At 47.2% G+C, this 27,604-nt stretch overlaps 1 protein-coding gene across 4 annotated transcripts in view; it reads left to right on the forward strand.

Moving 5' to 3' along the window:
- Positions 1-27,604, forward strand: part of RAB11FIP3 (RAB11 family interacting protein 3) — a 101,162-nt gene that overhangs the window by 64,285 nt on the left and 9,273 nt on the right. For 3 of the 4 annotated variants that reach the window (XR_013814529.1, XM_079790723.1, XM_079790725.1), the window contains exons 3-9: positions 50-141; positions 10,117-10,328; positions 14,735-14,884; positions 17,712-17,846; positions 21,041-21,076; positions 25,953-26,046; positions 27,133-27,236. Coding sequence is in view for 3 of the 4 variants with exons in the window: in XM_079790723.1 (XP_079646849.1) it covers positions 50-141; positions 10,117-10,328; positions 14,735-14,884; positions 17,712-17,846; positions 21,041-21,076; positions 25,953-26,046; positions 27,133-27,236 (823 nt within the window). In the remaining variant the exon portion in view is untranslated. The remainder of the gene's footprint in view (positions 1-49; positions 142-10,116; positions 10,329-14,734; positions 14,885-17,711; positions 17,847-21,040; positions 21,077-25,952; positions 26,047-27,132; positions 27,237-27,604) is intronic. The other variant, XM_079790724.1, reaches the window with a different exon arrangement.

Below are 27,604 nucleotides of genomic sequence, written 5' to 3' on the forward strand. Positions count from 1 at the left end.
CTCTCTGTGGTCTGGGTTTCCTGCTAAGTCTGGGTCTTCTCTCCCGCAGATTCTGATGGCCAGCTGTGCAGCATCGTACCTGCTCAGGACGAGGAGCCGCAGGCCTGCCCTGATGAGTTCGAGGACTTTGTTACCTTTGAGGCAAGTGGCTTTCACAAGAGAGCTGAGATGGAACTTGATGTTATGCCTACTCCTCTGTGCAATCTTAAGTCCTGCTTCACTTAGTGGTTCCCTGGCTGTTTATATAGGAAATGGCTGGAAGGGCAGGGAAGGACTCACTCTGCAGCCCTGTGTACATTGTGGGGGGCACTGTGGTTGGTGGGCTTTGGGGGGCTCCTGGCTCCAGCACACAGTCGATAGGTGTCTACTCTGAGTGTCACATACTTGAGACCCTTGACAAGATGCTCCCTTAGATTGTTAGTAGAGTGACACGCTGAGCAGTTAGGACTCTCTGGTGAGATTGTCACCTGTCAGGCCAGAGCAGGGGACTCATTTTGAGGTTTTTATTTTATCACATTTCAAACCACTTTCTGGGTCTACTAGAGACCTTTGATTAATGCCTTGCTTTACTCTGTCCTTTACCCCCAGAAGAAGCCAGGGTTGCTATGGTTACATGGTGTTGCTGGTAATTGTGGGTGATTTTTCCAAGGTTTGGGGAAGGTCTGTGAGACAGACCACTATCACTGTGTCCCACTAGTTGGAGAAGTGGGCTGGGGCAGATGCTGGGAGAGTCCAGGTGGCTGAGTCTGGACTTTTAAAAAATATACTGGAAACTCCTGAGTCCTTGAAGTCCGTGGTGGCCACTGCCAGCCCCTCAGCCTCTGTTGCCCAGTGAGGGGAGGAGGGTTAGGCTGTGACCCACTAGGCTTGAAGCTCTGCACATGAGTCCTCTGAGCCTTGGCTCCTTTGTGAAATGAGGGGGTTGCACAGAATAATTTCTGAAATTCCCTCTGAATATTAACTCACTCAGAATTGCACTGCTTTCCTTCTGTCTCGTGTCCCTCCTGTGAGGAGCTGCCCCAGGTATTGGTGACCCCTCAGATAAATGTAGGCTCACTTCCTGATTATCATTTCTGCCAGCACAGACACCCGCTCCCCCCAGGCCACCTGGGCATGTTCATCCTTCACAGCTTTGTCCTAGAGTACCAGCTGAGCCTGAGCTCCCCCAAAGGCAGGAGCCACCGCTTTTTGTCCCCTGTGTGCATTCTGGGTGTGACTGCGCAGTGCCAGGCCCAGTCCTGGCATGTGGAGGCCAGTACCCAGCTGGGACTTGTACTGACTGCAAGGCACAGTGTGGCCAGGTGGGGGACCCCGGGTGTGCAGACTCTGTGTCAGCTTTCAGATGAACTGCCAGCCCCTGTGACTGAAGCGGCTGCTTACAAGGCCTGAGTAGGAAGGTTCTGTGAGGTTTGACACATCTTGAATTTTCCAGGAATGCAGCAAGACCAGGGGGAGAGCCTTCCTTTTTTGTTTGGAGCATCTGGAGAATTGCCTTCCCAGCAGTATGGCAGGATCCTGTTACTTATGTCGTCAGCACTGAATCCTTATCATGTCTCAAGAGCATACGCTTTGTCATCAGTGTTTTTGTTTTATTCCTCTCTCATATTTCTGCTAGGACATTACATCATTTTAAAAAAATATTTTATATGTAGTGGATTGAATGATGGTCCCTCAAAGGTACATCCACCCAGAACCTGTGCCTCCAACCCTCCTACCAGTCTCTACGCAGTCTCCACTTTTGGTCCTCAGGTATCAGGGCTCTCTCCTGCGAGTTTTTCGTTGATTAATCAGGAAGTTTTTCTGTATTTTAATAGTAATACCAGTTTGTTCCTGGGAGCATGTCCGTGCAGCATGCACTTACTCTGCTGCCATTTTTCCACCCAGAACCTGTGAATGTGACTCTATTTGGAGAAAGGGAAGGGTCTTTTCAGATGTAATTGAGTTAAGGACCTCAAGATCAGATAGATCATGCTGAGTAGAGTGTCCTTAGAAGACCTTTTAAAGGGAGATGACACAGCGGGGAGAAGGCAATATGAAGGTGGAGGCAGAGGCTGGAGAGATGCAGCCACAGGCCCAAGGACCACCAGGGGCCTACAGAGGCTGGAAGGAACAGGAAGGGAGAATTCAGCCCCTCTGACACTTTGATTTCAGACTTCTGGTCTCCAGAACGGTCAGAGAATACACGCCTATTGTTTTAAGCCACTCAGTCTATGGTAATTTGAGATAGCAGCCCTAGGAAACTAATACAGTGATTACTCAGGATAGTAAAAGGCATCAACACATTTTGTACTTAAAGTTCTCGTTTGATCCAAAAGAGTGAGCCACTGCAGTGGGCTGCCTCCCCTGAAACCTGGGTAGAGCAGGTAGGGGTGCTGTTTGACCATGACCCCGTTTTGTCCTCTGAGTGGGTGAATCGCCCTCTCAGCCCACATGACTGTGGCCCTCCTGTCTCTGTGGTTGCTTCCGTCCTGGGGTATGCCAGCTCCCACCTCTTGCATTTGGATGGCATGGTGGGAACCTGACATTTCAAAGAGTATGGCAAAGGAATGCTTCCCAGGTTTTTGAATCCTAATTTTTTTAGAACGGAGGAAATTTTTTAAAGTTCTTCTTTTTGTTACTTAAAATTAATACACTTTATATTTTAGCAGTTTTAAGTTTACAGAAAATGGAGCTGATAGGCAAAGAGTTCCTATCACTCGCCCCTCACACACACACACCAACACAGTTTTCTCCCTCATGAACATTTGCCTTAGTGGGGTACATTTGTTAAAACTGATGAACCAATATTGATGCATTTTTATTAACTAAAGTTCATAGTTTACATGCGGGTTCACTCTTGTGGTGTACAGTCTGTGGTTTTTGACAAATATTCAATGTCATGTATCCACCGTTATAGTATCATACAAAGTAGTGTCACTGCCCTAACAATTCTCTGTGATCCCATGCATCACTCCCCGCACCCACCCACTAGCACCCAGCACCACTGATCTTTTATTTGTCCCCATGGTTTCGCCTTTCCAGGATGTCACATAATCACATAGTTGGAATCCTACAGTGTATGGCCTTTACTGGCTGGTTTCTTTTGCTTAATAATATGCATTTAAGATTTCTCCATGTCTTTTTATGCTTTTTAAGGTTTTTAGATGTCATTTTTAGGGGAGTGAAACTAGGTATTGTGAAACTTATAGAAAGATTGCTCTCTTTTTTAAAAATGCCAGTACATTGTATAGTCTTTAAAAGTCCAATAAAGCCCTGACCGGTTTGGCTCAGTGGATAGAGTGTCAGCCTGCGGACTGAAGGGTCCCAGGTTCGATTCCAGTCAAGGGCATGTACCTTGGTTGCGGGCACATCCCCACTAGAGGCTGTGCAGGAGGCAGCTGATTGGTGTTTCTCTCTCATCAAGGTTTCTAACTCTTTATCCCTCTCCCTTCCTTTCTGTAAAAATATCAATAAAATATATATATTTTTTAAAAGTCCAATAAAAATATGAGTGGAGACTATGTGCATTACATCCAAATACCACATTTGGAGATCCTCTGCTGGAGATCTTCAGAGATAGGCCTTTTATTGATTTTTTTCTGGCTGGGCACACGACAGTGTTGGTCAGGGGACCCTGTTGCAGGGAACTATTGATGGGCTGCTGCTTCTGGTCCTTTTCCTGCCAGGGCTATTCAGTGGGTTCCGTAGCTCCCAGCATTTCCCTGAGCATCCCTTTGGCTTGTCGCTTGTAACAATTCCTAGGAGAAAGTCACTGATGTGGCATGTCTGAGAAGGGAAGAAGTGAGGAAGTGACTTAGGCTTATCACTGACGTTCAGGGAATGAGCGGAAAGCTGCTCCTCTGAGAATCTGAGTGAGGTGGATGGAGTGCTGGAGGCCTACAGGGGATGATCTCGTGTACCAGGATTTCTGGAAGGGGATGGGAAAGTCATGGAATGGGCACAAACAACTGATAAGAATTGTCCCTGCTGTACCTCCTCTGTTCCTCCCTCCTTCTCCCACTATCAGCAGCTAGAGAAAAGAGCTGCCTTAGTAAAATATAACAGGGAAATGTGTCTTTTGTACAAACTGTTATCTGAAAGGTTAGAGAGTCAAAAACAAAAGCCATTCTGTTTTGAGATGTGACTGTTTGTTAAGAACCTAGCAAGGGCACTTCCTGAACTTTGCTCCTACCTCCACACCCCCACACCCACCACCGCCACAGCAGGTTTAACAGAGCATGTCTGGGAGCAGGTTAAACTTTTTCCCTGGTAGTGATGTTCCTTCAGGTGAACACACAGGTTTGGCAGAAACCCCAGCACAACTTGTCTGTTGAGAGTCTGGACGGAAGGCCCTCGCACTTCTGATATGATGGGGAAGCTGTCTCCAAGAGCGTGCCCTGGCTGGAGCTGGTGCGGGCTCGCATCTGAGGGTAAGAGGAGGCTGTGTTGTGGTGGGACAAGGCTCACACCATGCCCAGCAGTTAGTTTCCCTCTGAGGGCCCACAACCTGGAGAGTGGGGACCCCAGGCAGGGTTGGCCACACATGAGTTCCTTACTGGTGGCTCTGTATTGCAGCCTTCCTTTTGTCTGTTGGCAGATTGTTTGTTAACTGGTGAAGGTGCCATTAACATGTAAAGTTTTCTAAGATGCACAAGAGTTCATCTTAACATGTGTAATTGTAAACATTTTTATAGTTGGTGGCATAGACTTGTGGGCTTCTGGGGAAAGCTAGGTCCTGTCTAGTGGCAAATATGAATGGGTGGGGCATGTCTGTGAGCTGCTCTTATGTTTTGTCTAGTAGACTGTGGGTGAGCATGCACCATGATCTAAGATGACTTTCTGCCCGTCTTGAAAAGTAGGTGTTCACCCAGCTGCCCTGGAAAACTACCTGCTGGCTGACATTTGTTCGGGACAGCTTTGACCAATAGAAACTGACCCTCAGGGGCTGCACAGGTGGGACAGCACCTGGGAAATGAGCTGTCCCTCTCCTGGCTGTTTGACCCTCCCTGGGTGCTCATGGAGCTGACCAGTCTCTTGTCCCCTTTGGGCTGCTGTCGTGCCCTCGGTCTGTGTAGGGAGCTCCAGATGAGAGGCTGTTTACCAATACCCTCACCAGGATGTCTGCATATTTATAGCTGTGCTGTGGGGACAGACCTTCACCATCCCATTTGTTTATTATTTTGGGCAAATTAAGATGTAAGTGCAAACACAAACCCTTTTGTGAAGTGGTGAACAGTATTCATCAGTGTACGACTCATTTGGTGCAGGGAAATAGGTTTGCTTTAGAAAGAAGGGTGAAGGTGGGAGAGTGTTTGCCCTCCTCTGTCTGTTTCAAAGGTGGGGAGATGCCCAGAATGGAGTGTGTAAGTGCCTGGCTTGAAATAGTCGAGTTTTATAGCTTCTGCCTCATTGTTTCTGTGTCAGTGGAGAACTATTTCCATTCTGGCCAAGCTCCAAGGGGGTTTCAGCTGCTGCCCCAGTCTCAACTGCACGAGTGATGGCAGTTCCTTTCAGGTGAAATAAACAGGCCCAAGTGCCCGGACCTTCTTTCCTGGAGAGAAATGCTGGGTGCTGAGTTGATTTGCTCATATAGATGCTGAGCTGCCATCGAGGGTCCATGCAGCCCAGAGAAGAGCATCATGCATCTGTTAGAAGCGCTGGTTGGTTGGCTTTTTTTAAAAAAAATCCTTACCTGAGGATACGTTTTCTATTGATTTTTAGAAAGAGTGGAAGGGAGGGTGAGAAGGGGGTGGGGCGGGAGGGAGAGAGAGATCGATTGGTTGCCTCCCATATGCTCCCCAATCAGGGCTGGGGATTGAACCTGCAACCCAGTTACATGCCCATGACCTGGAATCGAACCCACGGCCCTTCAGTGTGCAGGCTGATGCTCTAACCACTGAGAACACCAGCCAGGGGCATGGTTAGCTTTTTAATTTAATTTAATTTTTTAAATTAATTTTTTACAGAGCGAAAGGGAGAGGGATAGAGAGTTAAAAACATCGATGAGAGAGAAACCAATCAGCTGCTTCCTGCACACTCCCTACTGGGGATGTGCCCGCAATCAAGGTACATGCCCTTGACCGGAATCGAACCTGGGACCCTTCAGTTCGCAGGCCGACGCTCTATCCACTGAGCCAAACCGGTTAGGGCATGGTTAGCTTTTTAAAAGCTGACCTTAACAGTCAAGTTCTGGCCCTGACTGGGTAGCTCAGTTGTTGGTTAGAGCATCATCCTGATGCACCAAAGTAGTGGGCTCAATCCCTAGTCAGGGCACATAAAAGAATCAACCAATGAATGCATAAATAAGTGAAACAACAAATGAATGTTTCTCTCTCTCTCTCTCTCTCTCTCTCCCCCAAATTCATCAGTGGAACAAAAAATTGATGTTTTTCTCTCCCTCTTCCTTTCTCTTTCTCTAAAATCAATCAATAAATTTAAAAAAAAAATTTTAAGAGTCAAATTCTGTTTCCCACAGAAAACTATTACAGAGGGTATCTGGGGGGCCCTCGATAGCCCTGTATAGTGAGGATTAGGGCGTGTGGGCCCTGCCTGCTTCCTCAGTCTGAGGACTGAGGTTGAGGTGGGGGAGGTCCATGGGATCGTCCTGCAGGTAAGGAGCAGTGCTCTTGTAGGAGTTTTCAGCTGAATGCTGAATAGCTGACTGGTCTTTGCCATCATCATTAGAAATGTGTGGGGTCTCCCTAGTGCCCTTGAGTGGTTCTTGGGTAGTATCCCATGCAAGTGATCAGTGCCATCTGGGTAGCCGGTTAGCAGCCATACCTCAGAGGACATCAGGAATTGACTGGATTTTGTGCCTTCTTGGTTGTGTTCCCCCTTCTAGCTAACCCCTGACATAGTGGCATTTCCTTCCCAGCTCAGGTAACTCGTCTCTGCCTATGCTACCTGCAGAACAAGCACAGAGCCAGCCTGCTCAGGGATGATGAGTAGAACTAGAGCCTCTTGAAGTGATTTCCTGGTTTCAGATTTTGAAGTGAACTTAGTTGCCATAGATTCCAAGGAAGATTGGGTTTTCTGTTAAAAACATAAGTAACATCCATTCCCTATTTTATTCTGGCCTTACAAGCAGCTGGCAGGGATTCCACCCACCAGTAACACATGAACTCCAGTTTTTCATTTTCTGTTTCGGGACCTGCCTTTGTGGTCTCTCTTGATCCCATATGGTTACAACCTATTGAGAGCAGCATTTACAACCCCCGCCCCCCTTTTTAATATATTTTATTGATTTTTTTAGAGAGGAAGGGAGATAGAGAGTTAGAAACATCGATGAGAGAGAAACATCGATCAGCTGCCTCCTGCACACCCCCCACTGGGGATGTGCCCGCAGCCAAGGCACATGCTCCTGACTGGAATCGAACCTGGGACCCTTCAATCCGAAGGCTGATGCTCTATCCACTGAGCCAAACCAATCAGGGCATACAGCCACCCTTTTACAAATGAGACCACAGGGCTCAGAATGGTTGAGCCCCAATTCTGTGCTAAATGGCTGGTAGACAGCAGATCGAGGATGGAGCTGGGCCTCTCATGAGCCACACCAGGCTCCTACTGGCTCGGCCAACGTCCTTTGCCCCTCTTGCATGGGGCAAGGAGCCTCGGGGGTGCAGCTTTGTGAGGCTTTCTAGTTGCCCCCAAATGTAGCCAAGGACTGTGACTTTTTGTTACCCTAGCACATCTGAGCAGACTGTCCACCAACCGTGATACCTGAACCCGAGTACAAAGTGCACTTCTCCCCAGCTACTTTCTGAAATCTTACCTGTTTGTAAATTGTTAAACTTGGGATCTTTTAAGCATGACATGTTGGCTGCATTTCTTAGCCAGTGTGATTGTGTTTTAATTAGAGCTGAGATTATAAACTGAAAATGGCCTGTTTCACAGTTCTTTAGTTTTATGTTAATTTGTACAGTCCACAGATACTTCCTGCCTGCTGTGTGCCGGACCTGTGCTAGGTACTAAGTCCACATGGGTAAAAATAAAGATATATTTAGTGGGAAAGCAGACATTTAACCAGTGAACATAATTAATTGGTTAAAAATTTGATTAATTAGTATATTTTTAAAATATATTTTATTGATTTTTTTAGAGAGAGGAAGAGAGAGGGATAGAGAGTTAGAAACATCAATCAGCTGCCTCCTGCACACTCCCCGCTGGGGATGTGCCCGCAACCAAGGTACATGCCCTTGACTGGAATCGAATCTGGGACCTTTCAGTCCGCAAGCTGACGCTCTATCCTCTGAGCCAAACCGGTTAGGGCTAATTAGTATTTTGGTTTTTTTTTAAAAAGTATTTTTATTGATTTCAGAGAGGAAGGGAGAGGGAGAGAGAGATAGAAACATCAGTGATGAGAGAGAATCTTCGATCAGCTGCCTCCTGCATGCCCCCTACTGGGGATCGAGCCCGCAACCTGGGCATGTACCTTTGACCAAAATCGAACATGGCACCTTTCAGCCCACAGATGGACGTTCTATCCACTGAGCCAAACAGGCTAGGGAGTATTTTGGAGTTAGAGCACGTAATTGAATTTCATTGCCATAGCCTGGAACATACATAATAGGTATTTATGATACCTTTTTGAATTTTTTTCTTTTTTTTAAATTCTCACCAGAGGATATGTTTTTATTCATTTTTTTAGGGAGAAGGAAAGAGAAAACATCTCTTGGTGGCCTCTCATACCCACCCTGATCAGGGATTGAACCTGCAACCTGGGTGTGACTGGGAATTGAACCAGCAACCCTTTGGTGCACCAAATGATGCCCAACCAACTGAGCCATCCTGGCCAGGGCTTCATGGTGACTTTTCTGTGAAAAAAATTTTTTTTAAAGAATAGTTTATTGCCTGGCCGGTGTGACATAGTGGTTGAGCGTCATTTGGTGCGAACCAGGAGGTCATGGTTCAATTACAGGTCAGGGCACATGCCCAGGTTGTGGGCTCAGTCCCCAGTGTGGAGCATGTGGGAGGCAGCTAATCGGTGATTTTTTTCTTATCATTGATATTTCAATCTCTCTCTCTCTCCCTTCCTCTCTGAAATCAATAAAAAAAGATATGTATATATACACACACACACGTATTTTTTTTTAGAATAGTTTCTTGATTGTTAGAAAGAGAGAAACATCGATGTGAGAGTATGCCCCCAACCTGGAATCGAACCAGCGACCTTCTGTTGCATAGGACAATGCCCAACTAACGGAGCCACACGAGCCTGGGCTTCATGGTGATTTTTTAAATTAAAAGGCATATTCTTACACTATGAATGCTAATTCTTAGATATAAATAATTCTAATGCTAGAAGCCACAAAATGGGTGATTGTTCTGGGATATACCATGTGTTGAGATGCTTTATGTCTTTTTTAAGTATAATTATTAACTAACTTTAAAAATTACTCCAGCCTTGGCCAGTATGCATACGCTCAGTTGCTTGAGCGCCATCCCATACACCAAAAGGCTGCCAGTTCAATTCTGGTAAGGAACATGCCTGGGTTTCAGGCTTGATCCCCAGTATGGGGGCGTGTAGGAGGCAATCAAAGTTTCTCACATCGATGTTTCTCTCCCTTTCCCTTTCTCTCTCTAAAAAAAAATAAAAAATACATACATATATATATATATATATTTAAAAAATTACTTCAGTAGTTTCTGTACTTGGACATACTGCCTATGTTTCATTTTAAAACAATATTAAATTGTTTTGTAAGCTAATGTTTCTGTTTAGAATATAGTAGGGACTTTTCTCATGTGTGAGAGCTCCCCCCTCCACGTGGTCATTTTGACTTTCGCAGCAGCAGTGTGTTATGTTTGGTGTTGGGGTTTTTTGTTGTTGTTGTTTTTTAATATATTTCATTGATTTTTTTATAGAGAGGAAGGGAGAGGGAGAGTTAGAAACATCGATGAGAGAAAAACAACATCAATCAGCTGCCTCCTGCACACCCCCTACTGGGGATGTGCCCGCAACCAAGGTATATATGCCCTTGACCAGAATTGAACCCGGGACCCTTGAGTCCTTAGGCCGATGCTCTATCCACTGAGCCAAACCAGTTAGGGCGGTGTTGGGGTTTTTTGCACCAAATGCCACACATGGACATGGTTATTTCCAGGGTGCCAGGACTGACTCTTGGCACTCTCTTTTAGGCCAATGAGGTAACAGACAGCGCATACATGGGCTCCGAGAGCACCTACAGCGAGTGCGAGACCTTCACCGATGAGGACACAAGCAACCTGGTGCATCCTGAGCTACAGCCTGAAGGGGACATGGATAGTGCGGGCGGCTCAGCCATGCCCTCTGAGTGCCTGGATGCCCTGGAGGAGCCTGGCCATGGTGCTCTGCTGCTGCTCCCCGGCAGGTCTGTAACCCACCCAGCACGGTCTGGATGTTGTGCATAAATGTGTCTGATGGGCAGATTCGGTTCATGTAGGGGTTTAAGTCAGAGTGGTTTAGAATCATCACAGGATGTGGGAGAGAATGTGGACCCTGCACAATGGCCCTGAGCCATCTCCTGGTCGCAGCTGACTTCCCTGTCAGGAGATGCCCCTCCTGCTGACAGCAGATTATAGTGGTTATAAACGCTGCACAACTTCTTTGGCCACAGAAGTAGAAATTCGAGGAAAAAACGTTAACTTGGTCTTTTGGATTTTTGCCATCACAATTCTTGTAAACCAGGCAAGACACAACATTTAGTAAATGTCTTCTGTCAGGATCTTAGAACCTCATCTTTATGGCATCCCTAATCAGACCTCCTGTTTCCCCCAGCCACTCCTGGTGCCCCAATGCATTTGAGGACCAGTGAGAGAAAGGGGAGGGGTAGGAGAGGTGCCCATGGCCCATGTGGACCTGAATGACAGCTTATGGTTTTTCCCTTTGCTACTTAGGAAGCCACATGCTTAGCAACCTTGGAAGTGGTTGGGTTTTATTTTCAGCTTATTTTATTTTATTTTTTGTTTGGTCCTCACAGAGTTTTTCATTTTTTCCTTTTTTTTTTTTTTTTAAATATATTTTATTGATTTTTTTACAGAGAGGAAGAGAGAGGGATAGAGAGTTAGAAACATCGATGAGAGAGAAACATCGATCAGCCGCCTCCTGCACACCCCCCCACTGGGGATGTGCCCGCAACCAAGGTACATGCCCTTGACCGGAATCAAACCTGGGACCCTTCAGTCCGCAGGCCGACGCTCTATCCAGTGAGCCAAACCGGTTTCGGCCATTTTTTCCTCTTTAATTGAAGTATTATATAATGACATGCAAGTGTACCTGTCATAACAGTACAGACATGCCACATAGGAGACCCTTCCAGCTCCCTCCCAGGTGCCCTGGCTTTTGTTGTTGTTGTTAATCCTCACGCGAGGATATTTTTTCCATTGATTTTTGATAGCGTAGAAGAGAGGCAGGGAAGGAGGGAGAGAGAGAAAGAGAGTGAATCATTGATGTGTTGATGTGAGAGAGACACAACGATTGGTTGCTACTGGGGTCGGGGATCAAACCCAGGTACGAGCCCTTGACTTAGAATGGAACCCACAATCCTTCGGTGTGCAGACCTATGCTCTATACACTGAACAACACTGGCCAGGGCCGCCCTGGCTTTTTTGTTGTTGTTAATCCTCACCCGGGATATTTTTTCATTAATTTTTAGAGAGTGGAAAGGAGCGGGAGAGACAGAGAGAGAGAAACATCGATCTGAGAGACAGACGTTGCCTCCCACATGCCAGGATTGAGCCTGCAACCCAGGTATGTACCCTTGACTGGAATCGAACCCACGACTCTTCAGTCCGCGGGCTGGTACTCTATCCACTGAGAAAACCGGCTAGGGCCACCCTGGTTTTTATTTTTTTGTATTTTTTTATAGATTTCACAGAGGAAGGGAAAGGGAGAGAGAGAGAGAGAGATAGAAACATCAATGGTGACTGAGAATCATTGATCGACTGCCTCCTGTACACCCCCTACTGGGGATTGAGCCTGCAACCAGGGTATGTGCCCTTGACCGGAATCGAACCCAGGACCCCTCAGTCCTCAGGCCATAGCCATTGAGCCAAACCAAGTAGGGCCACCCTGGCTTTTTAATGGCAGTATCGCTCTTCCTGGTTTTGTACCTTAAGATTGAAATATCTTTTACACCTGATTTCTTTCCCTTCATATTGTAGTTATGAGGTTTATTCATATTTTTATGCACAGCTATAAATCATTTACTTTATTAGTAGAGTATTACATTGTATGAATATGCTGCAGCTTTTTAATTTACTGTTGGAATGTACTTTGGTTTTATGACTAAAGCTGCTGTAAACATTACATGTCTTGCCGAAACCGGTTTGGCTCAGTGGATAGAGCGTCTGCCTGGGGAATGAAGGGTCCCAGGTTCGATTCCGGTCAAGGGCATGCACCTTGGTTGCGGGCACATCCCCTGTGGGGGGTGTGCAGGAGGCGGCTGATCGATGTTTCTCTCTCATCGATGTTTCTAGCTCTCTATCCCTCTCCCTTCCTCTCTGTAAAAAATCAATAAAATATATTTGAAAAAACAAAACAAACAAACATTACATGTCTTAATAGTGCATCTGGAGCACACATGTTCAGCTTTAGAAGTTATTTACTTACTGGTGGTTACAGTCAGGGCCTATAGTAGTTAACATGCCAGTGCTGTGGGTTCTGGTTGCTCCCCGTCCTCGGCAACACTTGGCACAGCCTGCTTTTTTCATGTTTGCTTTCTGGAGTACATGGAGTATAATGTTGGTGTGGGATCGCTCTTACTAGCATTTCCCAGGTGCCTCATGAGGATGAGCACCTTTTGTATCTTTTCTTGCCTTTATGCCTATTTGGAGATCCTCTTTTGTGAAGTTGCTGCTCATGTCTTTTACCCATTTTGTAAACATTTTCTGTAAAAAGCCAGATAATAAAACTTTTTTTGGCCGAAACCGGTTTGGCTCAGTGGATAGAGCGTCGGTCTGCGGACTGAAGGGTCCCAGGTTCGATTCCGGTCAAGGGCATGTACCTTGGTTGCGGGCACATCCCCGGTGGGGGGTGTGCAGGAGGCGGCTGGTCGATGTTTCTCTCTCATTGATGTTTCTGGCTCTCCATCCCTCTCCCTTCCTCTCTGTAAAAAAATCAATAAAATATATTAAAAAAAAAAAAACAAAAAACTTTTTTTGGCTTGTAGGCCATATGGTCTTGCTGACTGCTGTTCACCTGTGCTGTTGAAGTGCAAAGTGGCACATAAGTAGGTGGGATTTGGTCTCTCAACTTCTGTTGGTCCTGGGGTCTTTTCCTTACTGATTTGTAGCAGTTCTTTATATATTTTAGATGAGTCCCTTAACCTGTATGTGTTTTGCAGATATCTTTTTTTTTTTTTAATAAGAAAAAGTTTGTTTAGAAAGTCACAGAGGTAGAAGTGAGCCCTAGAAGAAATGGGCTCAGGAAACAAGTTACAGCAAAGGAAGGGCCCTTAGAGCTTAGGAGAGACAGAGAGACAGAGATGGACTTGAGAGAGGAAAGAGGGAGGAGAGGTTCCAGTGTGCTGGGGGCTGCGGGGGGAGAGGGAGGAAGATGAGCTCACCCTGAAGTAAGCAGGGGGTGGGGAAAGACACTGGCGTGCTCTGTAGAGAGAGTCTCACAGATATCTTTTTTCTACTTTGTAGGTTGCCTTTTCGGTTTCTTGGTGGTGTCTTTAAGGAACAGATGTTTTTAATTTGCTATATAGTCCATTTTATCTGTTTTTCTTTTGTGGTTAGCACTTCTGTGTTCTGTTTGAGAAATTTTTGCTTACCTCCACATCACTATAATGTTTACTTCTGCTTTTCTTTAAAAGCCTATTATTTTGCCTTCATATTCAGATCTTGTGAGAAATAGCTCACCTGTCTGAATTTCAAATGATGGACTCGGAAACGGAGGTATGGTGAAAATGAGACCTTTAATACACTCTTGAGAGTGGGCGTCCATTGTATAGGCTCACACGTGGGACAGGGAACACAGCCTATATATTTATTATTTTAAAAAAATATTTTTATTGATTTCAGAGAGAAAGGGAGAGGGAGAGAGAGATAGAAACATCAATGATGAGAGAGAATCATTGATCAGCTGCCTCCTGCCCACCCCCTACAGCCCCAGGCATGTGCCCTTGACTGGAATTGAACCTGGGACCCTTCAGTCCACAGGCCAATTCTCTATCCACTGAGCCAAACTGGCTAAGGCACAGCCTATTTACTTAGTCCCTCCTCCGGTTCCTCATTGGCTGAGTACTATGAGATCACCCGTTTCCTCATATGTCACCTAGGTCTTACTGTCTCTCATTGGGCCATTTAAAAAAATTGGGCTGAGGCCTTTCTAGCTGACTCCACCTCCCCTGTCTAGCTGAGGCAGACCCTTGGAGAGGGTTTCCACCATAATGCTGGCCCACGTGCAGTTCTTTGTTCCTACATCCTCTTCCTCCTCCCCACATTCTGCTTGCCCTGGGGAAATCCAGCAAATTCCATCAGAAGCCGACCATGCTGGAGATGGATCACAGAGGTCCATTTCTTACAGATCTGTTATCTCTCCTTTTTGTGTATGACGTGAGGTAGGAATAATTTTCCCCATATTGATATCCAAACGACTCAGCCTTGTTTTGGAAAGATTCCTCCTTCCTCCTGTGCAGGTGTCACCTTGGTCCCATGAGTTGCCTACTAGAACATTCAAACTCATTTATGCTGGAAAGCGCTCGTCATACCTTCAGTTCTAGGGCTGTCATGGCCCTGAGCATGATGTGTCTTTTCTGTTTTGCCTTTTCAGATCCCACCTACACAGCCAGTCTGTCGTCACGGTGATAGGTGATGAGGAGCATTTTGAGGACTATGGTGAGGGCAGTGAGGCAGAACTGTCCCCAGAGACCCTCTGCAATGGGGAGCACGGCTGCAGAGACCCTACTTTTCTCACCCCCAGGTAATGCATCCCTGCACTGGCGCACGTGTCCTCCTCCCGCTCACCCCATAGTTAGTTGTGGGGAAGTTTCCCCTTTTGGTTCATAAATTGGTAAGAGAGAACTTGTTTCATTCATTGTAATATAACTAACATACACAGTCAAAATTTTATTTTTATGCCTCAGTCAAAGTTAGCTGAAGTTTTTCTCATCCACTTATATCCCCAGATTGCTCCACGTTTCTGAGGCTTCAGCTGAACCACGTGGCACAGAGCCTGTGTTGGGATACTCAGCTTTGTGGGTTCCTTAGCCACCAGTTGTGATCTCATTATGGTTGGTAGCTGGCTTTGAGGGAAGCTATATGAATGTGTGCATGTATGTATAAGAGAGCATGTAAGTTCTGCTCTCTGTTTTACATTAGATCCTCAGACCTTATTCCTCTAGTAGCTAAAAATATGTACCCTTTGACCAGCCTCTGAGGGAGCCTTGAACATCACAACCAATTCTTTGATTCATTTCCTTATAATTATCTGACCTCCCCAAACTGTCTAGAAAGTTCTGGCTTTCACTGAAATATCTAAAGGGTAAGATCCATGCTTATGGATCTGGCTACTCCCAGCTGTCCTTCCTCTCGGGAAGCCGTGGGACAAAGCCAGCACTTGTATCCAAACAAGGGGTCTAAATGGGCCTGGCAGCCTTCACTGGGGGCGGCACATCAGAGAACATGTCTTCTCTTCAGGTGAGATCCCTGCCTGGCTGAACAGACTGCACTTCAGTCACCTCTCTCATTTGCACCCGGTTCTTAAAATTCTCCATCTTTGCTAACAGCAAAGGCCGAGTATCTTGAAACCGGCAACTGCAAGATTCTTCCTTTGCCCAGACTGTAACCCACACCTAGAAGACCTGGGTGGGAGCCAGTGCCGGGTGGTCTGCCTGACGGGGCCCCCCCTTGCTTTCTCCATGTGCTATCTCCTAAGCTGCCCACCAGCGTGGGGATAGGAGCCTTTCAAAGGCATCTCTAGGAGTGTGAGTGAGTGAAGTGGTAGCTGTCTTTCAGTAGCTCTCCTCTTCCCGTATGCACACTTGTGTTGGTGTTGAAATCAAGGCCAAAGGTCTTGGCATTGCTCAGTGTGCATTTCTGTCCTGTTTTGGTAACCTCTTCCTATTTGTTTAGTTTTTCTCTGTCTCTTGTCCAGTGTCTCACTGATTTTTGTCTCAAGTGTGACTTCTATGCTACAATTGATGTTTCACTTTAAACTTTCTTTCTTTTTTTTAAAAAAGAAGTATTTTTATTGATTTCAGAGGAGAAGGGAGAAGGAGAGAGAGGTAGAAGCATCAATGATGAGGGAGAATCATTGATTGGCTACCTCCTGCATGGCCCCTACTGGGGATCGAGCCTGTAACCTGGGCATGTGCCCTTCACTGGAATCAAGCCCAGGACCCTTCAGTCCACAGGCCAACGCTCTCTCTATCCACTGAACCAAATCAGCCAGGGCCACTTTAACCTTTCTTCAAATTGAACTTCCAAATTGGCTTAAATTCTTTTTTAATCCTCACTCAAGGATATATTTATTGATTTGAGGAGAGGGAGAGAGAGAGAGAGAGAGAGGGAGAGAGAGAGAGAGAGAGAGAGAGAGAGAGAAAAAGAAACATCAGTCAGTTGCCTCCCAACCAGGGATTGAACCCCAAAACTAGTGCCCTGACCAGGAATCGAACCTGCAACCCTTTTGGTGTATGGGCCGATGCTCCAACCAACTGAGTCACATGGCCAGGGCCCAAATTGACTTTTAAAAGCCTATGGGTCCTCATGTCCCAGGGACATTGCTGCCTTCTGGCCGGTGTGTCACCAGTGCCCTGAAAGCCCAGGGAGGCTAATAGAATTCTGACTTTTTAACAAAGGTCTTAAAAAATAACAGAATTATTGGTGATTCATAATTCATGTGTAGTCTTTAATATTGGTGTTTTTTGTTTGTTTGTTTGAAAGTATGTTTTTATTGATTTTTTGAGAGAGGAAGGGGAAGGGAAAGAGAGAGAGAAACATCGATGAGAGAGAAACATTAATCAGCTGCCTCCTGCACAGCCCCTACTGGGGTTGAGCCAAAACCAGGGCATGTTCCCTTCGGGAATTGAACCAGTGACCTCTTGGTGAATGGGTTGATGCTCAACCATTGAGCAACACCGGCCAGGCTTTCTATTGCTTCTTAGAGAGAGTGGAAGAGAGGGAAAGGGAAAGGGAAAGGGAGAGGAGGACAGAGAAAGAGAGAGAAACGTTGGTATGAGAGAGACACATAAACTGGTTACCTCCTGCAGGTGCCTCAACAGGGGGTAGGGGGCGAACCTGCAACCCAGGTACGTGCCCTTAACCGGGAATCGAACCCAAGACCCTTTGGTGCGTGGGTCGACACTCTAACCACAGCCATACCGACCAGGGCTGATATTGGTGATTTTCAGAGCATATTAAAGCAGTTATAGTATAGTAAGTAAAACCTACCTGGAGACATGCTTTGCGCTCACATTGATGAGTGCTTAACCAAGGAGGAAGCAGGGTGTCCAGACACTTACTTCTTATTAAGGGTACTTGATGGGCCACTTTGTTTCCTCTGAGCACCTGAGCAGGAAGGAGCAGGTGTGTGGCTGAGCCCCCTGCAACTTGAGCTCGTGTGTGTCATGGGTTGTAGATGACGTTGAGGGAGGTGGGTTTACAGTAGTCTGAAAGGTAAGAGTCAGAATCTTCCACAGCCAGTTACCTGACAATATGCTTTTGCCTGGCCAACTCTAGCTTTGTGTGGAGTCACAGGTAACCTGAACAGTCCTCGCTGTCTCCTGAACTGACACTTCTTGTCTCTCTAGCGCCGACCCGCTTGCCACAAAGCTGCACAGCATCCTCACTGATGAGGCCTTTGAGTTTTACTGTAGCCAGTGCCATAAACAAATCAACCGCCTAGAGGATCTTTCGGCTCGCCTGAATGATCTTGAAAAGAATAGGTAACTGATGTAGTGCCTGGCCTTGCTCTGTGTTCCAGGGTGAGGGGACTCTTGTCCACAGCTGCCCCTGGTGGTCTGGCCCCAGGTGCCACTCACTTGGGCTAGCCAACTCTGGGGGTGCGGGGGGAGGCTTCCTCTGGAAGTGGTCCTGAATTGAAGATGAGCATGCAGACGCCGGACTCTTCCCTAGCCCTGCCCCTCCCTCCCTGCATGCGTTGAGCCTGTTTGGTGCCCTTCACCCTACTTGCTCCTGTGTGCATGCCGCAGTCTAATCAGCTGCTTCTTTCCCTTCGGGAGGAAACGAGGGAGGAGACGATCTTTAGATGCTATGTATCCTGCGTAAGGAAGTCCAGCTCATGAAAGTCTGTTCTTAGAAAGAGATACTTTCTTCATTTTACTAAAAGATTTCTTTAATTGGGAATCACCTAAAACAGCATGGGAAATTTAAAGTAAGATTTGGTCTTTCAAAACAGATTTGCAGTCAGCTTTCAGGAATGTTGTTTTAAATCAGGTACGCATTCTCTAGGTCAGTGGTCGGCAAACTGCGGCTCACGAGCCACATGCGGCTCTTTGGCCCCTTGAGTTTTTAGCAAAGGCCAGCTTAGGAGTACCCTAATTAAGTTAATAACAACATACCTACCTATATAGTTGAAGTTTAAAAAATTTGGCTCTCAAAAGAAATTTCAATCGTTGTACTGTTGATATTTGGCTCTGTTGACTAATGAGTTTGCCGACCACTGCTCTAGGTGAGCCCCTTTCCTGAACTTGCTTTCATAAGGCTGCCTCAGGCGCCGTTTCAAGAAGAATCCAGCTTTGCTACCCTGTTTTTAAAACAGGTCCCCAGCATGTATTGCTGCTCTCTGCCCTCATCAGTCTGTTCTCTCTCCTCCATCTCCTGGGTCCAGTTTGTGTCAGACCATTTGCTTCCCTTTTCATCCCCAATACCCAATCCCAGCTCAGGTCACAGTTTCAGGAGGAAACAGATCCTTTTGCTGGCTTCTCACAACTTCACAAGCTCCAGTTATAGAAAACATTTTTTGGTATTGACATGCCCATTAAGCTTATTGTTGATTTAGCTGGTCATATGGGCAAACCCCTGGGTGGGCCACTTGGTATGTGCTGATCAGGGCTGTGGACTCCCAGGCAATAATCCAGGGAGGCTTCTTGGGAGAAGGGGTGGAAGGTTACATAAAAATTGGCAGAAATTTGAACTACCCTGATGTTTTCAGTGTGTTTAGAGTAGTCTTCTAAAAACCGCTTACATATCTTGAGGAGCCTTCCCCTTTAGGGCCTCAGCCAGTGGTCTTTCTGGTGGGTCCTCATGACCTTGGCCCTGTTGTACCTGCTGTTCTGCCCCTAGTTCCAATTCCAGTGCGTTTTACATCTTTGACACTTTTTCTTATGTTCTGTGCAACATGCCAACACAGGCTGGAGTCCAGCAAATGCCCAGTTAGGTGGACTCCAACATTTGTGGCCCATTGGCAGCTTCAGAAGGGAGCCTGGTGGATTCCCAGCAGCACTGATGAGAAACTGGAAGTGTTCTTTGAGGGGTGCCTTCTAGGGAGACTTGAGAAAATGTGATGTCTTGTGATCCCAAAGATCCACTGGCCTCTGTTTTAGGGAAAACCAGTTTAACCTCTGTGTTTTACATGGGTGCTCTGGTGAGGGGTCATTTATCCTTTTCATATGAAGACTAACCTTCCTGTTAAGTAGGTTCCAGTACAGGTATGTCATCTCCTATTCTCTGAAGATTTTTGGCATAGAAATGATTTCTTCCCATATGGAGACTCTGTCCCAGGAGGGCCATGGTCACTTCTGCTAGGCTTTGTGGGGCAGATAAGAGACTGGGACGTGGCTAGTACGGCCAGCAAGTCTAGTGGGGTCTCACCTCCAGTTTCAGCCACCCATTCCCTAAGAAAGACTCTACCAAGGTTGGTTAATATAACATTAAAGTTATTATTATGGTCAGGACACAGCTGTCAGTCATTTTCCCCTAAACACTCAGTTAAAGATATCTTGCCTGTTGCTGTCCATGGAATTGTCTCAAAATAAATGTATTTGGTCATGGTTTGTGGAAGATAAAAGGTGATATAATCCAAACTGTATGTGGAAGCTTTGACATCAGATACAATTTCTACTCAGTGAGCTTCAGAAGATGCTGATAGCTATCATATTTTTCAGGTACCTGGGAGCCTCTGTAAAAACAATTAATTTTACAAAACTGTTATAGATGTCTGCTTTACCCAGAGTCGTATTTTCAAATTATAAGCCCAGTCACTAGACTGCCAGTCTACTCCCTGAGAGTTTGGTTAAGTTATGGCTAACTATAACAAGGGGTCAGCCAGTAAGAGTAGAGAGAACTTGGAAGAATGTAGGAATAGCATCTATATGGAACAGCCAGCCCACCCACCTCCCCCAGGGCTGAGATCCGACCCTGCCGTAGAAGGTGTAGCCATGGCAAACTGGATGGCAAATATGCCACTGTGGTGCCTCACGGATGGGGGGCTGTGAGAGGCGATGGGGATGCGACTTTTTTGGGATCTACCATCTAGAACTTGCTGGAAATCTGCTCTCTGGCTGCCAGGGAAGCTATTCGTTGGGAGGAGTCTCACCAGAAGTACTTTGCTACAAAACTGCCATAGGATGTGTCAGGAGAAGCTGCTGGGCATTGGGTGCTGCTGGGTGCTGGCACCAGGGAAGCTGTCCAGGTGGGATTTTGGAGTGTGAAGTATTAGTGCCTAAGTTAAAATCGATGACAACACTTTGCTATTACAAACAGGCCCATGTTATGTTTCATGTGAGGGCCCACTGTTTGGAGGGTAATTGGCTTCAAAAGCATTTGGGATGTCGCATTGGCCAATAGCTTGGACCCAGTGCAACCAGCTGGAGGGTCCAGACACGGGGGTCGGCCTCTGTACTGAGGTCTGATTGTGGATCTATTGGAAGTTTCTTTGGGGCGTGAAATAATAACAGTTTGCTGAGTCCTTGACAAGCCCCTGAGATTGCTCCCATGTTCCTGGATGTTTTGCTGAGTGGGCCTTTCTATGCATGGAGCTGGCCTGGCAAGCACGGTGCTGCATGCCTATGGACGCACCCCCATCCCCATATCTCTTCAGCCTGAATTTCCTGTTTCCTCCCGTTCCTCCCTGTCTGTTCTCTGACACGATTTTCCTGTTTATTTTGATTTTGCACAGTCCAACGAAGCGGCTCTCCAGCAAGAAGGTGGCAAGGTAGGAAACCATTGGTTATTTATTGAGATGTTCTTCTGAAATGTCTCACTAATTATAGCTCTTTTCAAAAACATGTTTAGAAAATACTATTTTCCAATGTATTATTTTTTTAAACTTTTGAAAGTTGCTTTTCATGGTTCGAGATTAAAAATAGTTCAAGGGGATGGATTGTCAAAATAATTTTCAAAGCTGTGGATTGGGACCTGAATTTGTGACCAGGAAGTTTATGTTGAAAGTGTTTGACATCCCTTCTGTTTTATTGAGTATTCACCAACAAGGTCCAGAAGGGGGCCCGTATCTCCATGTCTGCTGTAGAGAGAGTCCATGAGGGGCCTGATTTCACAGAGTCAGAATATGATGGAGTCCAGGTCTGCACCCTCACTGGTTCCCCAGGGTTAGAAGAGGAAGATGTGCCTGATTCTGGGTTTCTAAAGAACACGTTTCTGTGATCATTTCTTCATTCTTCAGTTTTAGATACTGTTTATTGGCTTCCTACAGCGAAAGATGACAGCACATACCTTTATCCTCTCCCCTTCTATGCTAGTTCTAAAAACAATTTTCACAGGGTTTATAAGAATTCTCTATAGGAACCATGTACTATATTTCCTTTTTAAGACAAGTCATTGTTTCTCCTGGAGTCAGTGATTGTCTTCATGTTTTTATTTGCTTCATCTTTTAGTTATTTATTTTTAAGTAATATTTATTCTGGATTTTCTCAAGTCTTTTAAGTTAAATTAAATTTTTTAATTATTATTTTTTCTCTCTTTATTGATTAAGGTATTACATGTGTCCTTATCCCCCCACCCCCCACCCCACTCATGCTCTCACCCCCCTGGTGTCTGTGTCCATTGGTTAGGTTTTAGTTTTATTGTTGACACTAATACAGCTGTCCCCATTCCCCACCCCTCCCCCCTGCCTATCTCTACCCAGCCCTTGCGTCATCTTCAGTGCTGCTCTGCCCAGCCCTCTCTCAGGGCCACGAGGCAGCCCTGGGCCTATTGGCCATTCCCTCCCAGAGCCTCTGCCCTTTGCACAGGTGTGTGCAGGCTGCATTGCTGTGGTCCTGTTTCCCCCACACACTTGTGGGATCCAGATATTTGTTTCAGGTGTTGGGTCATCTCACTCCCTGATAATCTGTCTTCCTTTTTTTTAATCTCCATTTTTTTGTCCAGTATATATTCTTGTAGCTTGTTGGAAAAAGAGGTACCCAGGGGATAAATCCCCTCCACCCCCTACTAGGAGATACGTTGAGACCTTGCTAGATATTGTACTCTTATAGTTTGGCTTAGTATAGAAATGTGGGCTGTAAATGATTTCCCTTTAGAGTGTTTTAAGGCATTGCTCATTACCTTCTAATACTAGGGACTGCTGCTGCTAAGAGGTCTGATGCTTTCTCATTTTCCCTCTCTGGGAGCTTTTTAAGATGTTTTCTTCTTTATCCTGGTAGTGATCAGTCTTGTGAGTCCTTATTCCCATTAATTATGCTGGGCTGAATGAAAGTTGTGCTGTTTCATTGTGGAAGCTTCTGTCCCTTAGTTTTGGGGAGCTTTGTCAGCCTGTTTCTTTGACAGTGTTCTCTGTTCCACTTTCTGCTTTTTCTAGGACTCCCGCTTGTGGCCCCACCTGCCTTCATCCTTGCTGCCCCTATGCCTCTCTCTGCTCTGGCTTTGTCTCCTGTGACCCACATGCCACCAGCTCTTCCTCCCCATCTCTTCCCTGGGTTCTCATCTGGGCTCTGTCACTCTAGTTAGAGGTCTCTCTCAAACAACGGGGGCACACTCTCTGTGCTTATTGAAGTGGTTGCTCACAGCGGCCAACCTGTGGTGTGGGCAGGCCCCTGTGTCAACAGGTCTTTTCTCCAGCCAGGCTGGCCTGTTTTCCCGGAGTGAACGCTGCCTGGCTGCCAGCTGCCAGCGTTTGGGGAGCTGTGCTGGGCCCACCATTTAGTTTGCAGACTGGGGGTGCATTCTGTTTGTAAGCCCTGTGTCCTGAGTCCAGGGCTGCTCCTGGTCTAGGACAGTCCTTTTCCAGGGTGCAGTAGATGCTGCCCCTCCCATCCTCTGTGCTCATCTCTACGCCCGTTCTCAGGTGCCAGTCCTTCCTGGGCTCTCCGGGGGAAGCGGCTGGCTCCAGTGTCTCACCGGCTGACTGTGGCCCTCCTCTGCCCTCCAGTGCCCAGGACATTTGTTGCTCTTTTTTCCACTGATTGTTAGAGAGAGTGGAAGGGAGGGAGGGAGGGAAAGAGAGAAAAACATCAGTGGGAGAGAGACACATTGATTGGTTGCCTTCCGCACACACCCTGACCAAACCTGCAACCCTGGTACGTGCCCTTGACTGGGAATCCAACCTGCGACCCCTTGGTGCATGGGCTGGCGCTCTAACCACTGGACATCTCTTTCCTGGTGCCATTTTCTCTTCTGTACTCCTTGTCCTTGGGCATGTAAACATTTTGTGTGTGGTGTTTTTTCTCTCCTCTATCAGCTTGAGGGCTTAGGATCCAGAGCAAGCATAGCTGCATATCATCAATTCACCTCCATTTCTTTTCTCACATCACCCCTTTCAGAAAAGCATCCAAGTTCTTAGGGCTATAATATTAATTCCAAACTATACTTTATTACAGTTTTAACATCACTTTCATATTTTACCCCAAATAGGCTATAGCTAGTGACACTAAGGAAGGTAAAAATCTGAGTCATCTCCTCTCAGCCTCCCACATCTGGGACACTGAGGGCCCAAGCTGCCTCGACGGTTAGGCTTTGTGTCTGCTCCCTCCATGAAACACCCTCTGAGAACTTAATTTTCCTTCACAGATACCCTTTGGTATAGAAAAGCCCAATCTGCAGGAATGTGCAGTTAGAGTTTACAGAGGCATATTTTGTGGTTGGTACAAACATACCTTGTAGATGCAGTTTTAATCTGCTGCTATTTTGCTCTTAATACCACCACCAGAATTTTAAGAAAACTCGAAATAACTTGTAATTTCACTCTTCACAGTGTTTTAGCCCTTTGCACGTGGCAGTGTGGCTGGAGTATGGGTTTTGGAGCCACCAGCTCTGGCCTCTGTGACCTGACTTGTATCTAACATGGATGGAAAGGGCTCTGGGGTCGGTGTGCAAGCGAGAACCGCAAGGCCCTGGCACACAGCCAGCCTCAGGACCAGAGGGAGCGCCAGCGGGACTGCCACAGAGCAGAAAGCAGGTCTTGACCCTGAGTGTCCTGGCACCTGCCAGACTTTACCTGCTCCCTTTGGGATGATCAGGCATTTCCCAGAGTCCCCTCTCCGGGTAGGCCTCCTAAGTAGGGTGGGTTTAAATAAACAAGACCCTCACCCACAGTGCCAAGAAACCTTGGCCTTTCCCTGAAGCAGCCACATGCTGGGGCCGCACGCTGGGTACTTGGGGACTGGGTGCAACCGCCCATCCCTAGGTTCAGCTGTTCCGAAGTGCCATGAGCCCCTAGTAGGAGCTCAGGATTGTGTGACAGGCCCTGGGCCGTAGCCCCTCCTCAGATGGTCTCTGAGTCTGGGGTGGGCAGCTTTCTCTCCCAGGATTGGCATCAGGAGCTTGTGTTTGGGGTCAAAGTCATTGGTGTTTGAGAACATCAATTGGACAAGAACATGGTGGCCCTGCCCTTAGGGTTCAGTGTCCTTCCAAGAGGTGCTCCTATGTCTCACCCTGGGCACATTTAAGGGACTCGTGGTCCCCAGGGACGAAGATGCCCTTCTTGTTTGTTCCCCTGAGAACATTTCTGGAGTCAAAAAATTTTTAAGAAATGTACAAGCTAAGTCAGCACTAAAAAGGAAATAGAAGGTGATACCTTTTATAAAGATAATGTAGAAAATTTCAATGTGATTTTTAATAGTATTTTATTGAATCCTTACCCTGTGCTATGTCCTTTATGTATAAAAAACCTCATTTAAGCCCCATAATAGCCTGTAGATCCCCATTTTATAGGAGAATGAGTTTCAGAGAGGGTGAGTAGCTTTTTCAAGGTCACACAACTGAGTATCAGACTGGCCACTTGGAACCTGGGTCACTATATGCAGACTCTGTCCAAATGCTCTGAGAGTTACACATGCACCAGGTAAATAACAGCTGATATAGTATCACCACAACTAACAAGATTATCTCTAGGGTGACTTTGAACATGTATTTGCTGAGTACCTGCTAAGGTGCCAATGGCTGAGGACTGAAGCCAGGAGCTTCAAGAGTGTGGAGCCCCAGGGGTTTCCACAGGACAGCCCGGGCTTGTGCTCACCTATGTCCTAGGTTGCACGCCACCCAGCGTGGCCCACATGGCTGGAGACCTGTGCCCACTGGTGCCAGGTGCTTGGAGCTGCTCTGGCAGGGGGCAGTCGTGCCTATATGCCTTTCCCAGAAAGACACTCCCCCCCCCCCAAGTCTCTCACTATTGCTGCTATTGGGAATACATTTGAAAAATCAGATATCAAGATACATGTAGGTGACGTTGTGTGCAGAAGTCATGATCCTGAATTAGTATTTCATGGGGCAGCAGTGGAATATGAGATTATATCGTATCTCAGGGAGGAACCGCGTCGTATTTTATTATCCAAGTACAAAGTACCCTTGCCCCATCAGCTGGTGGGAGAAGGCTGGGCTTATCAGGCTCCAAAGAGCAGCAGGAGGACTCTTTGAACACAGAGTACAGCTGGCTTACTCTAGCCCCTCGGTAATAGTGTCCTGCCCAGAATTCCCTTCAGCGGAGACCTGGGTCCCAGGCTGCTGGGATTTGCTTTTCAGACTGACCTAGAAATGCTCATGTTTGAAGAACTTGCATTGGTCTCTCCCGTCTTCTTTCCTCTCTTTGTTCTGGTGAAAGACCTTCTCTGGACTGGGCTGTTGTTTCTTCTCCACAGGCACCTGCATCAGTCAGGGGCTCTGACCATGGAAGCCCTGCAGGACCCTCCCCCAGACCCTGTGGAGGGCATGGAAGAAGACATTGCGGACAAGGTAGGCCCTGGATGGGGAGACCAGAGGACCACCTGTGGACAACAAGGTCCCAGTCTCACGACTTGTGCTCGGGGTGTGGACCCACATTGGGGTGTATTTGTTGAGGTGCATTTGGGGACCAGGCCTCATCCTGGCAAGCAGATAGAGCACCTCAGGAGTGGTGACAGCACCACAGGGCTAATTAATTCGCTCCTCTGCCAGCCCTGCCGGTCTCTAGCATTTCACAGACAAGATAGAGGGGACTGAGGCGATGGGAACAGAACAGTGAGCGCCAGTGGCTATCAGCCCATATTTGTACGTGTCAGCTCAGGGTGCACTGACTCAGAGACCCAGCTCACCAGGGCCCATGGAGGCAGGATTTGGGGGCACTGGAGGTTTTGGGGAGGAGGGCACTCGCCCTGCAGTGACGGCAGAATCAAACAATGTGTCGAATGGGCTGTTCCCTGAGAGAAGCCTGGTAAATGGGTTATGTGGGGACAGACCCATACTTCATAAGGACCAGCTTCAGAAAGAGGGGAAGAGGAAAGTGGCAGCACACACCCTCACCTCTTTCTGTCCCCCCTCACCTCCTATGCCTTTCACCCCATCCTGTACCCTCACCCCATCCTGTCCCCCCTCTTCACCTCCTCCTGTACTACTCCCTCACCTCTTCCTGTACCCTTTCCTGTCTCCCCTCACCTCCTCTCTATAGCACCTACAATATCTACTTTGCAGGTCTCAGTCTGTTTATCACCTATGTAGGCATCTGTGTCCTATCTTGTTAGTGAGCTCCCTGAGAAGGGAGGTACCAAATCCTGGGGCCTTTCTGTTCCTTGAGTCCCCTATCATGTGCTGTCTCCATGGGCTGGGGCTGGCAGAGAGCAGGTGCCCCACGAGCCATCACAGATTCATCACAACGGCACTGTCGGGGCACCTCAGGCCTCTCCAGGTCACCTGCTGACGATCTGCACTTGTGGTTTTGAGGCCAAGGAGTGTTCCCCGTCCATATTGACGCCTGTGGGGGCCATACTACCTCGTTTATGGGGATAGTCTCCATGAACAATATAGACCCAACTGGAGCCGAATGAACACTGTCTTGCTACCAAGGTTGTCTACTTGGAGAAGCGGGTGTCAGAGCTGGAGAAGGACACCGCTGCCAATGGGGAGCAACACAGCCGACTGAGGCAGGAAAATCTCCAGCTGGTGCACAGGTGAGCATGGCTGCCGCGCAGAGGTTGGCCCTCACCTGACGCTGTCCTCCTCCTGCTGCTGGGAGCCAGCCCAGGGGATGGTGCGGGGTTGCCTTTTGAGCGTGGCTTCAACTTAGTACTGTCTCCAGCCCATTTAGGGCCTCAGAGGAAAGAGTGTGGAGAGGGCACCGCCTCACCCCTCCCTCAGGAGCAGTTGAGGCCCGCACCCACACTGCCTGCACAGAGTGCCTGGTGGAGGGAGCCGGATCTCATGGGTGGCAGAGGCTACATGGCGAGAGGAGGCATTCTGGGGTTCTAATGTGAGGCCTCTGGCTTGTGTCCCCACTCTGAGAGCCCATCCAGGGGAAACAGTATTAACCACAGGCCTT

Source organism: Cnephaeus nilssonii (genome assembly GCF_951640355.1).
Source record: "Cnephaeus nilssonii genome assembly, chromosome: 2".
In the NCBI taxonomy this organism is placed as follows: domain Eukaryota; kingdom Metazoa; phylum Chordata; class Mammalia; order Chiroptera; family Vespertilionidae; genus Cnephaeus; species Cnephaeus nilssonii.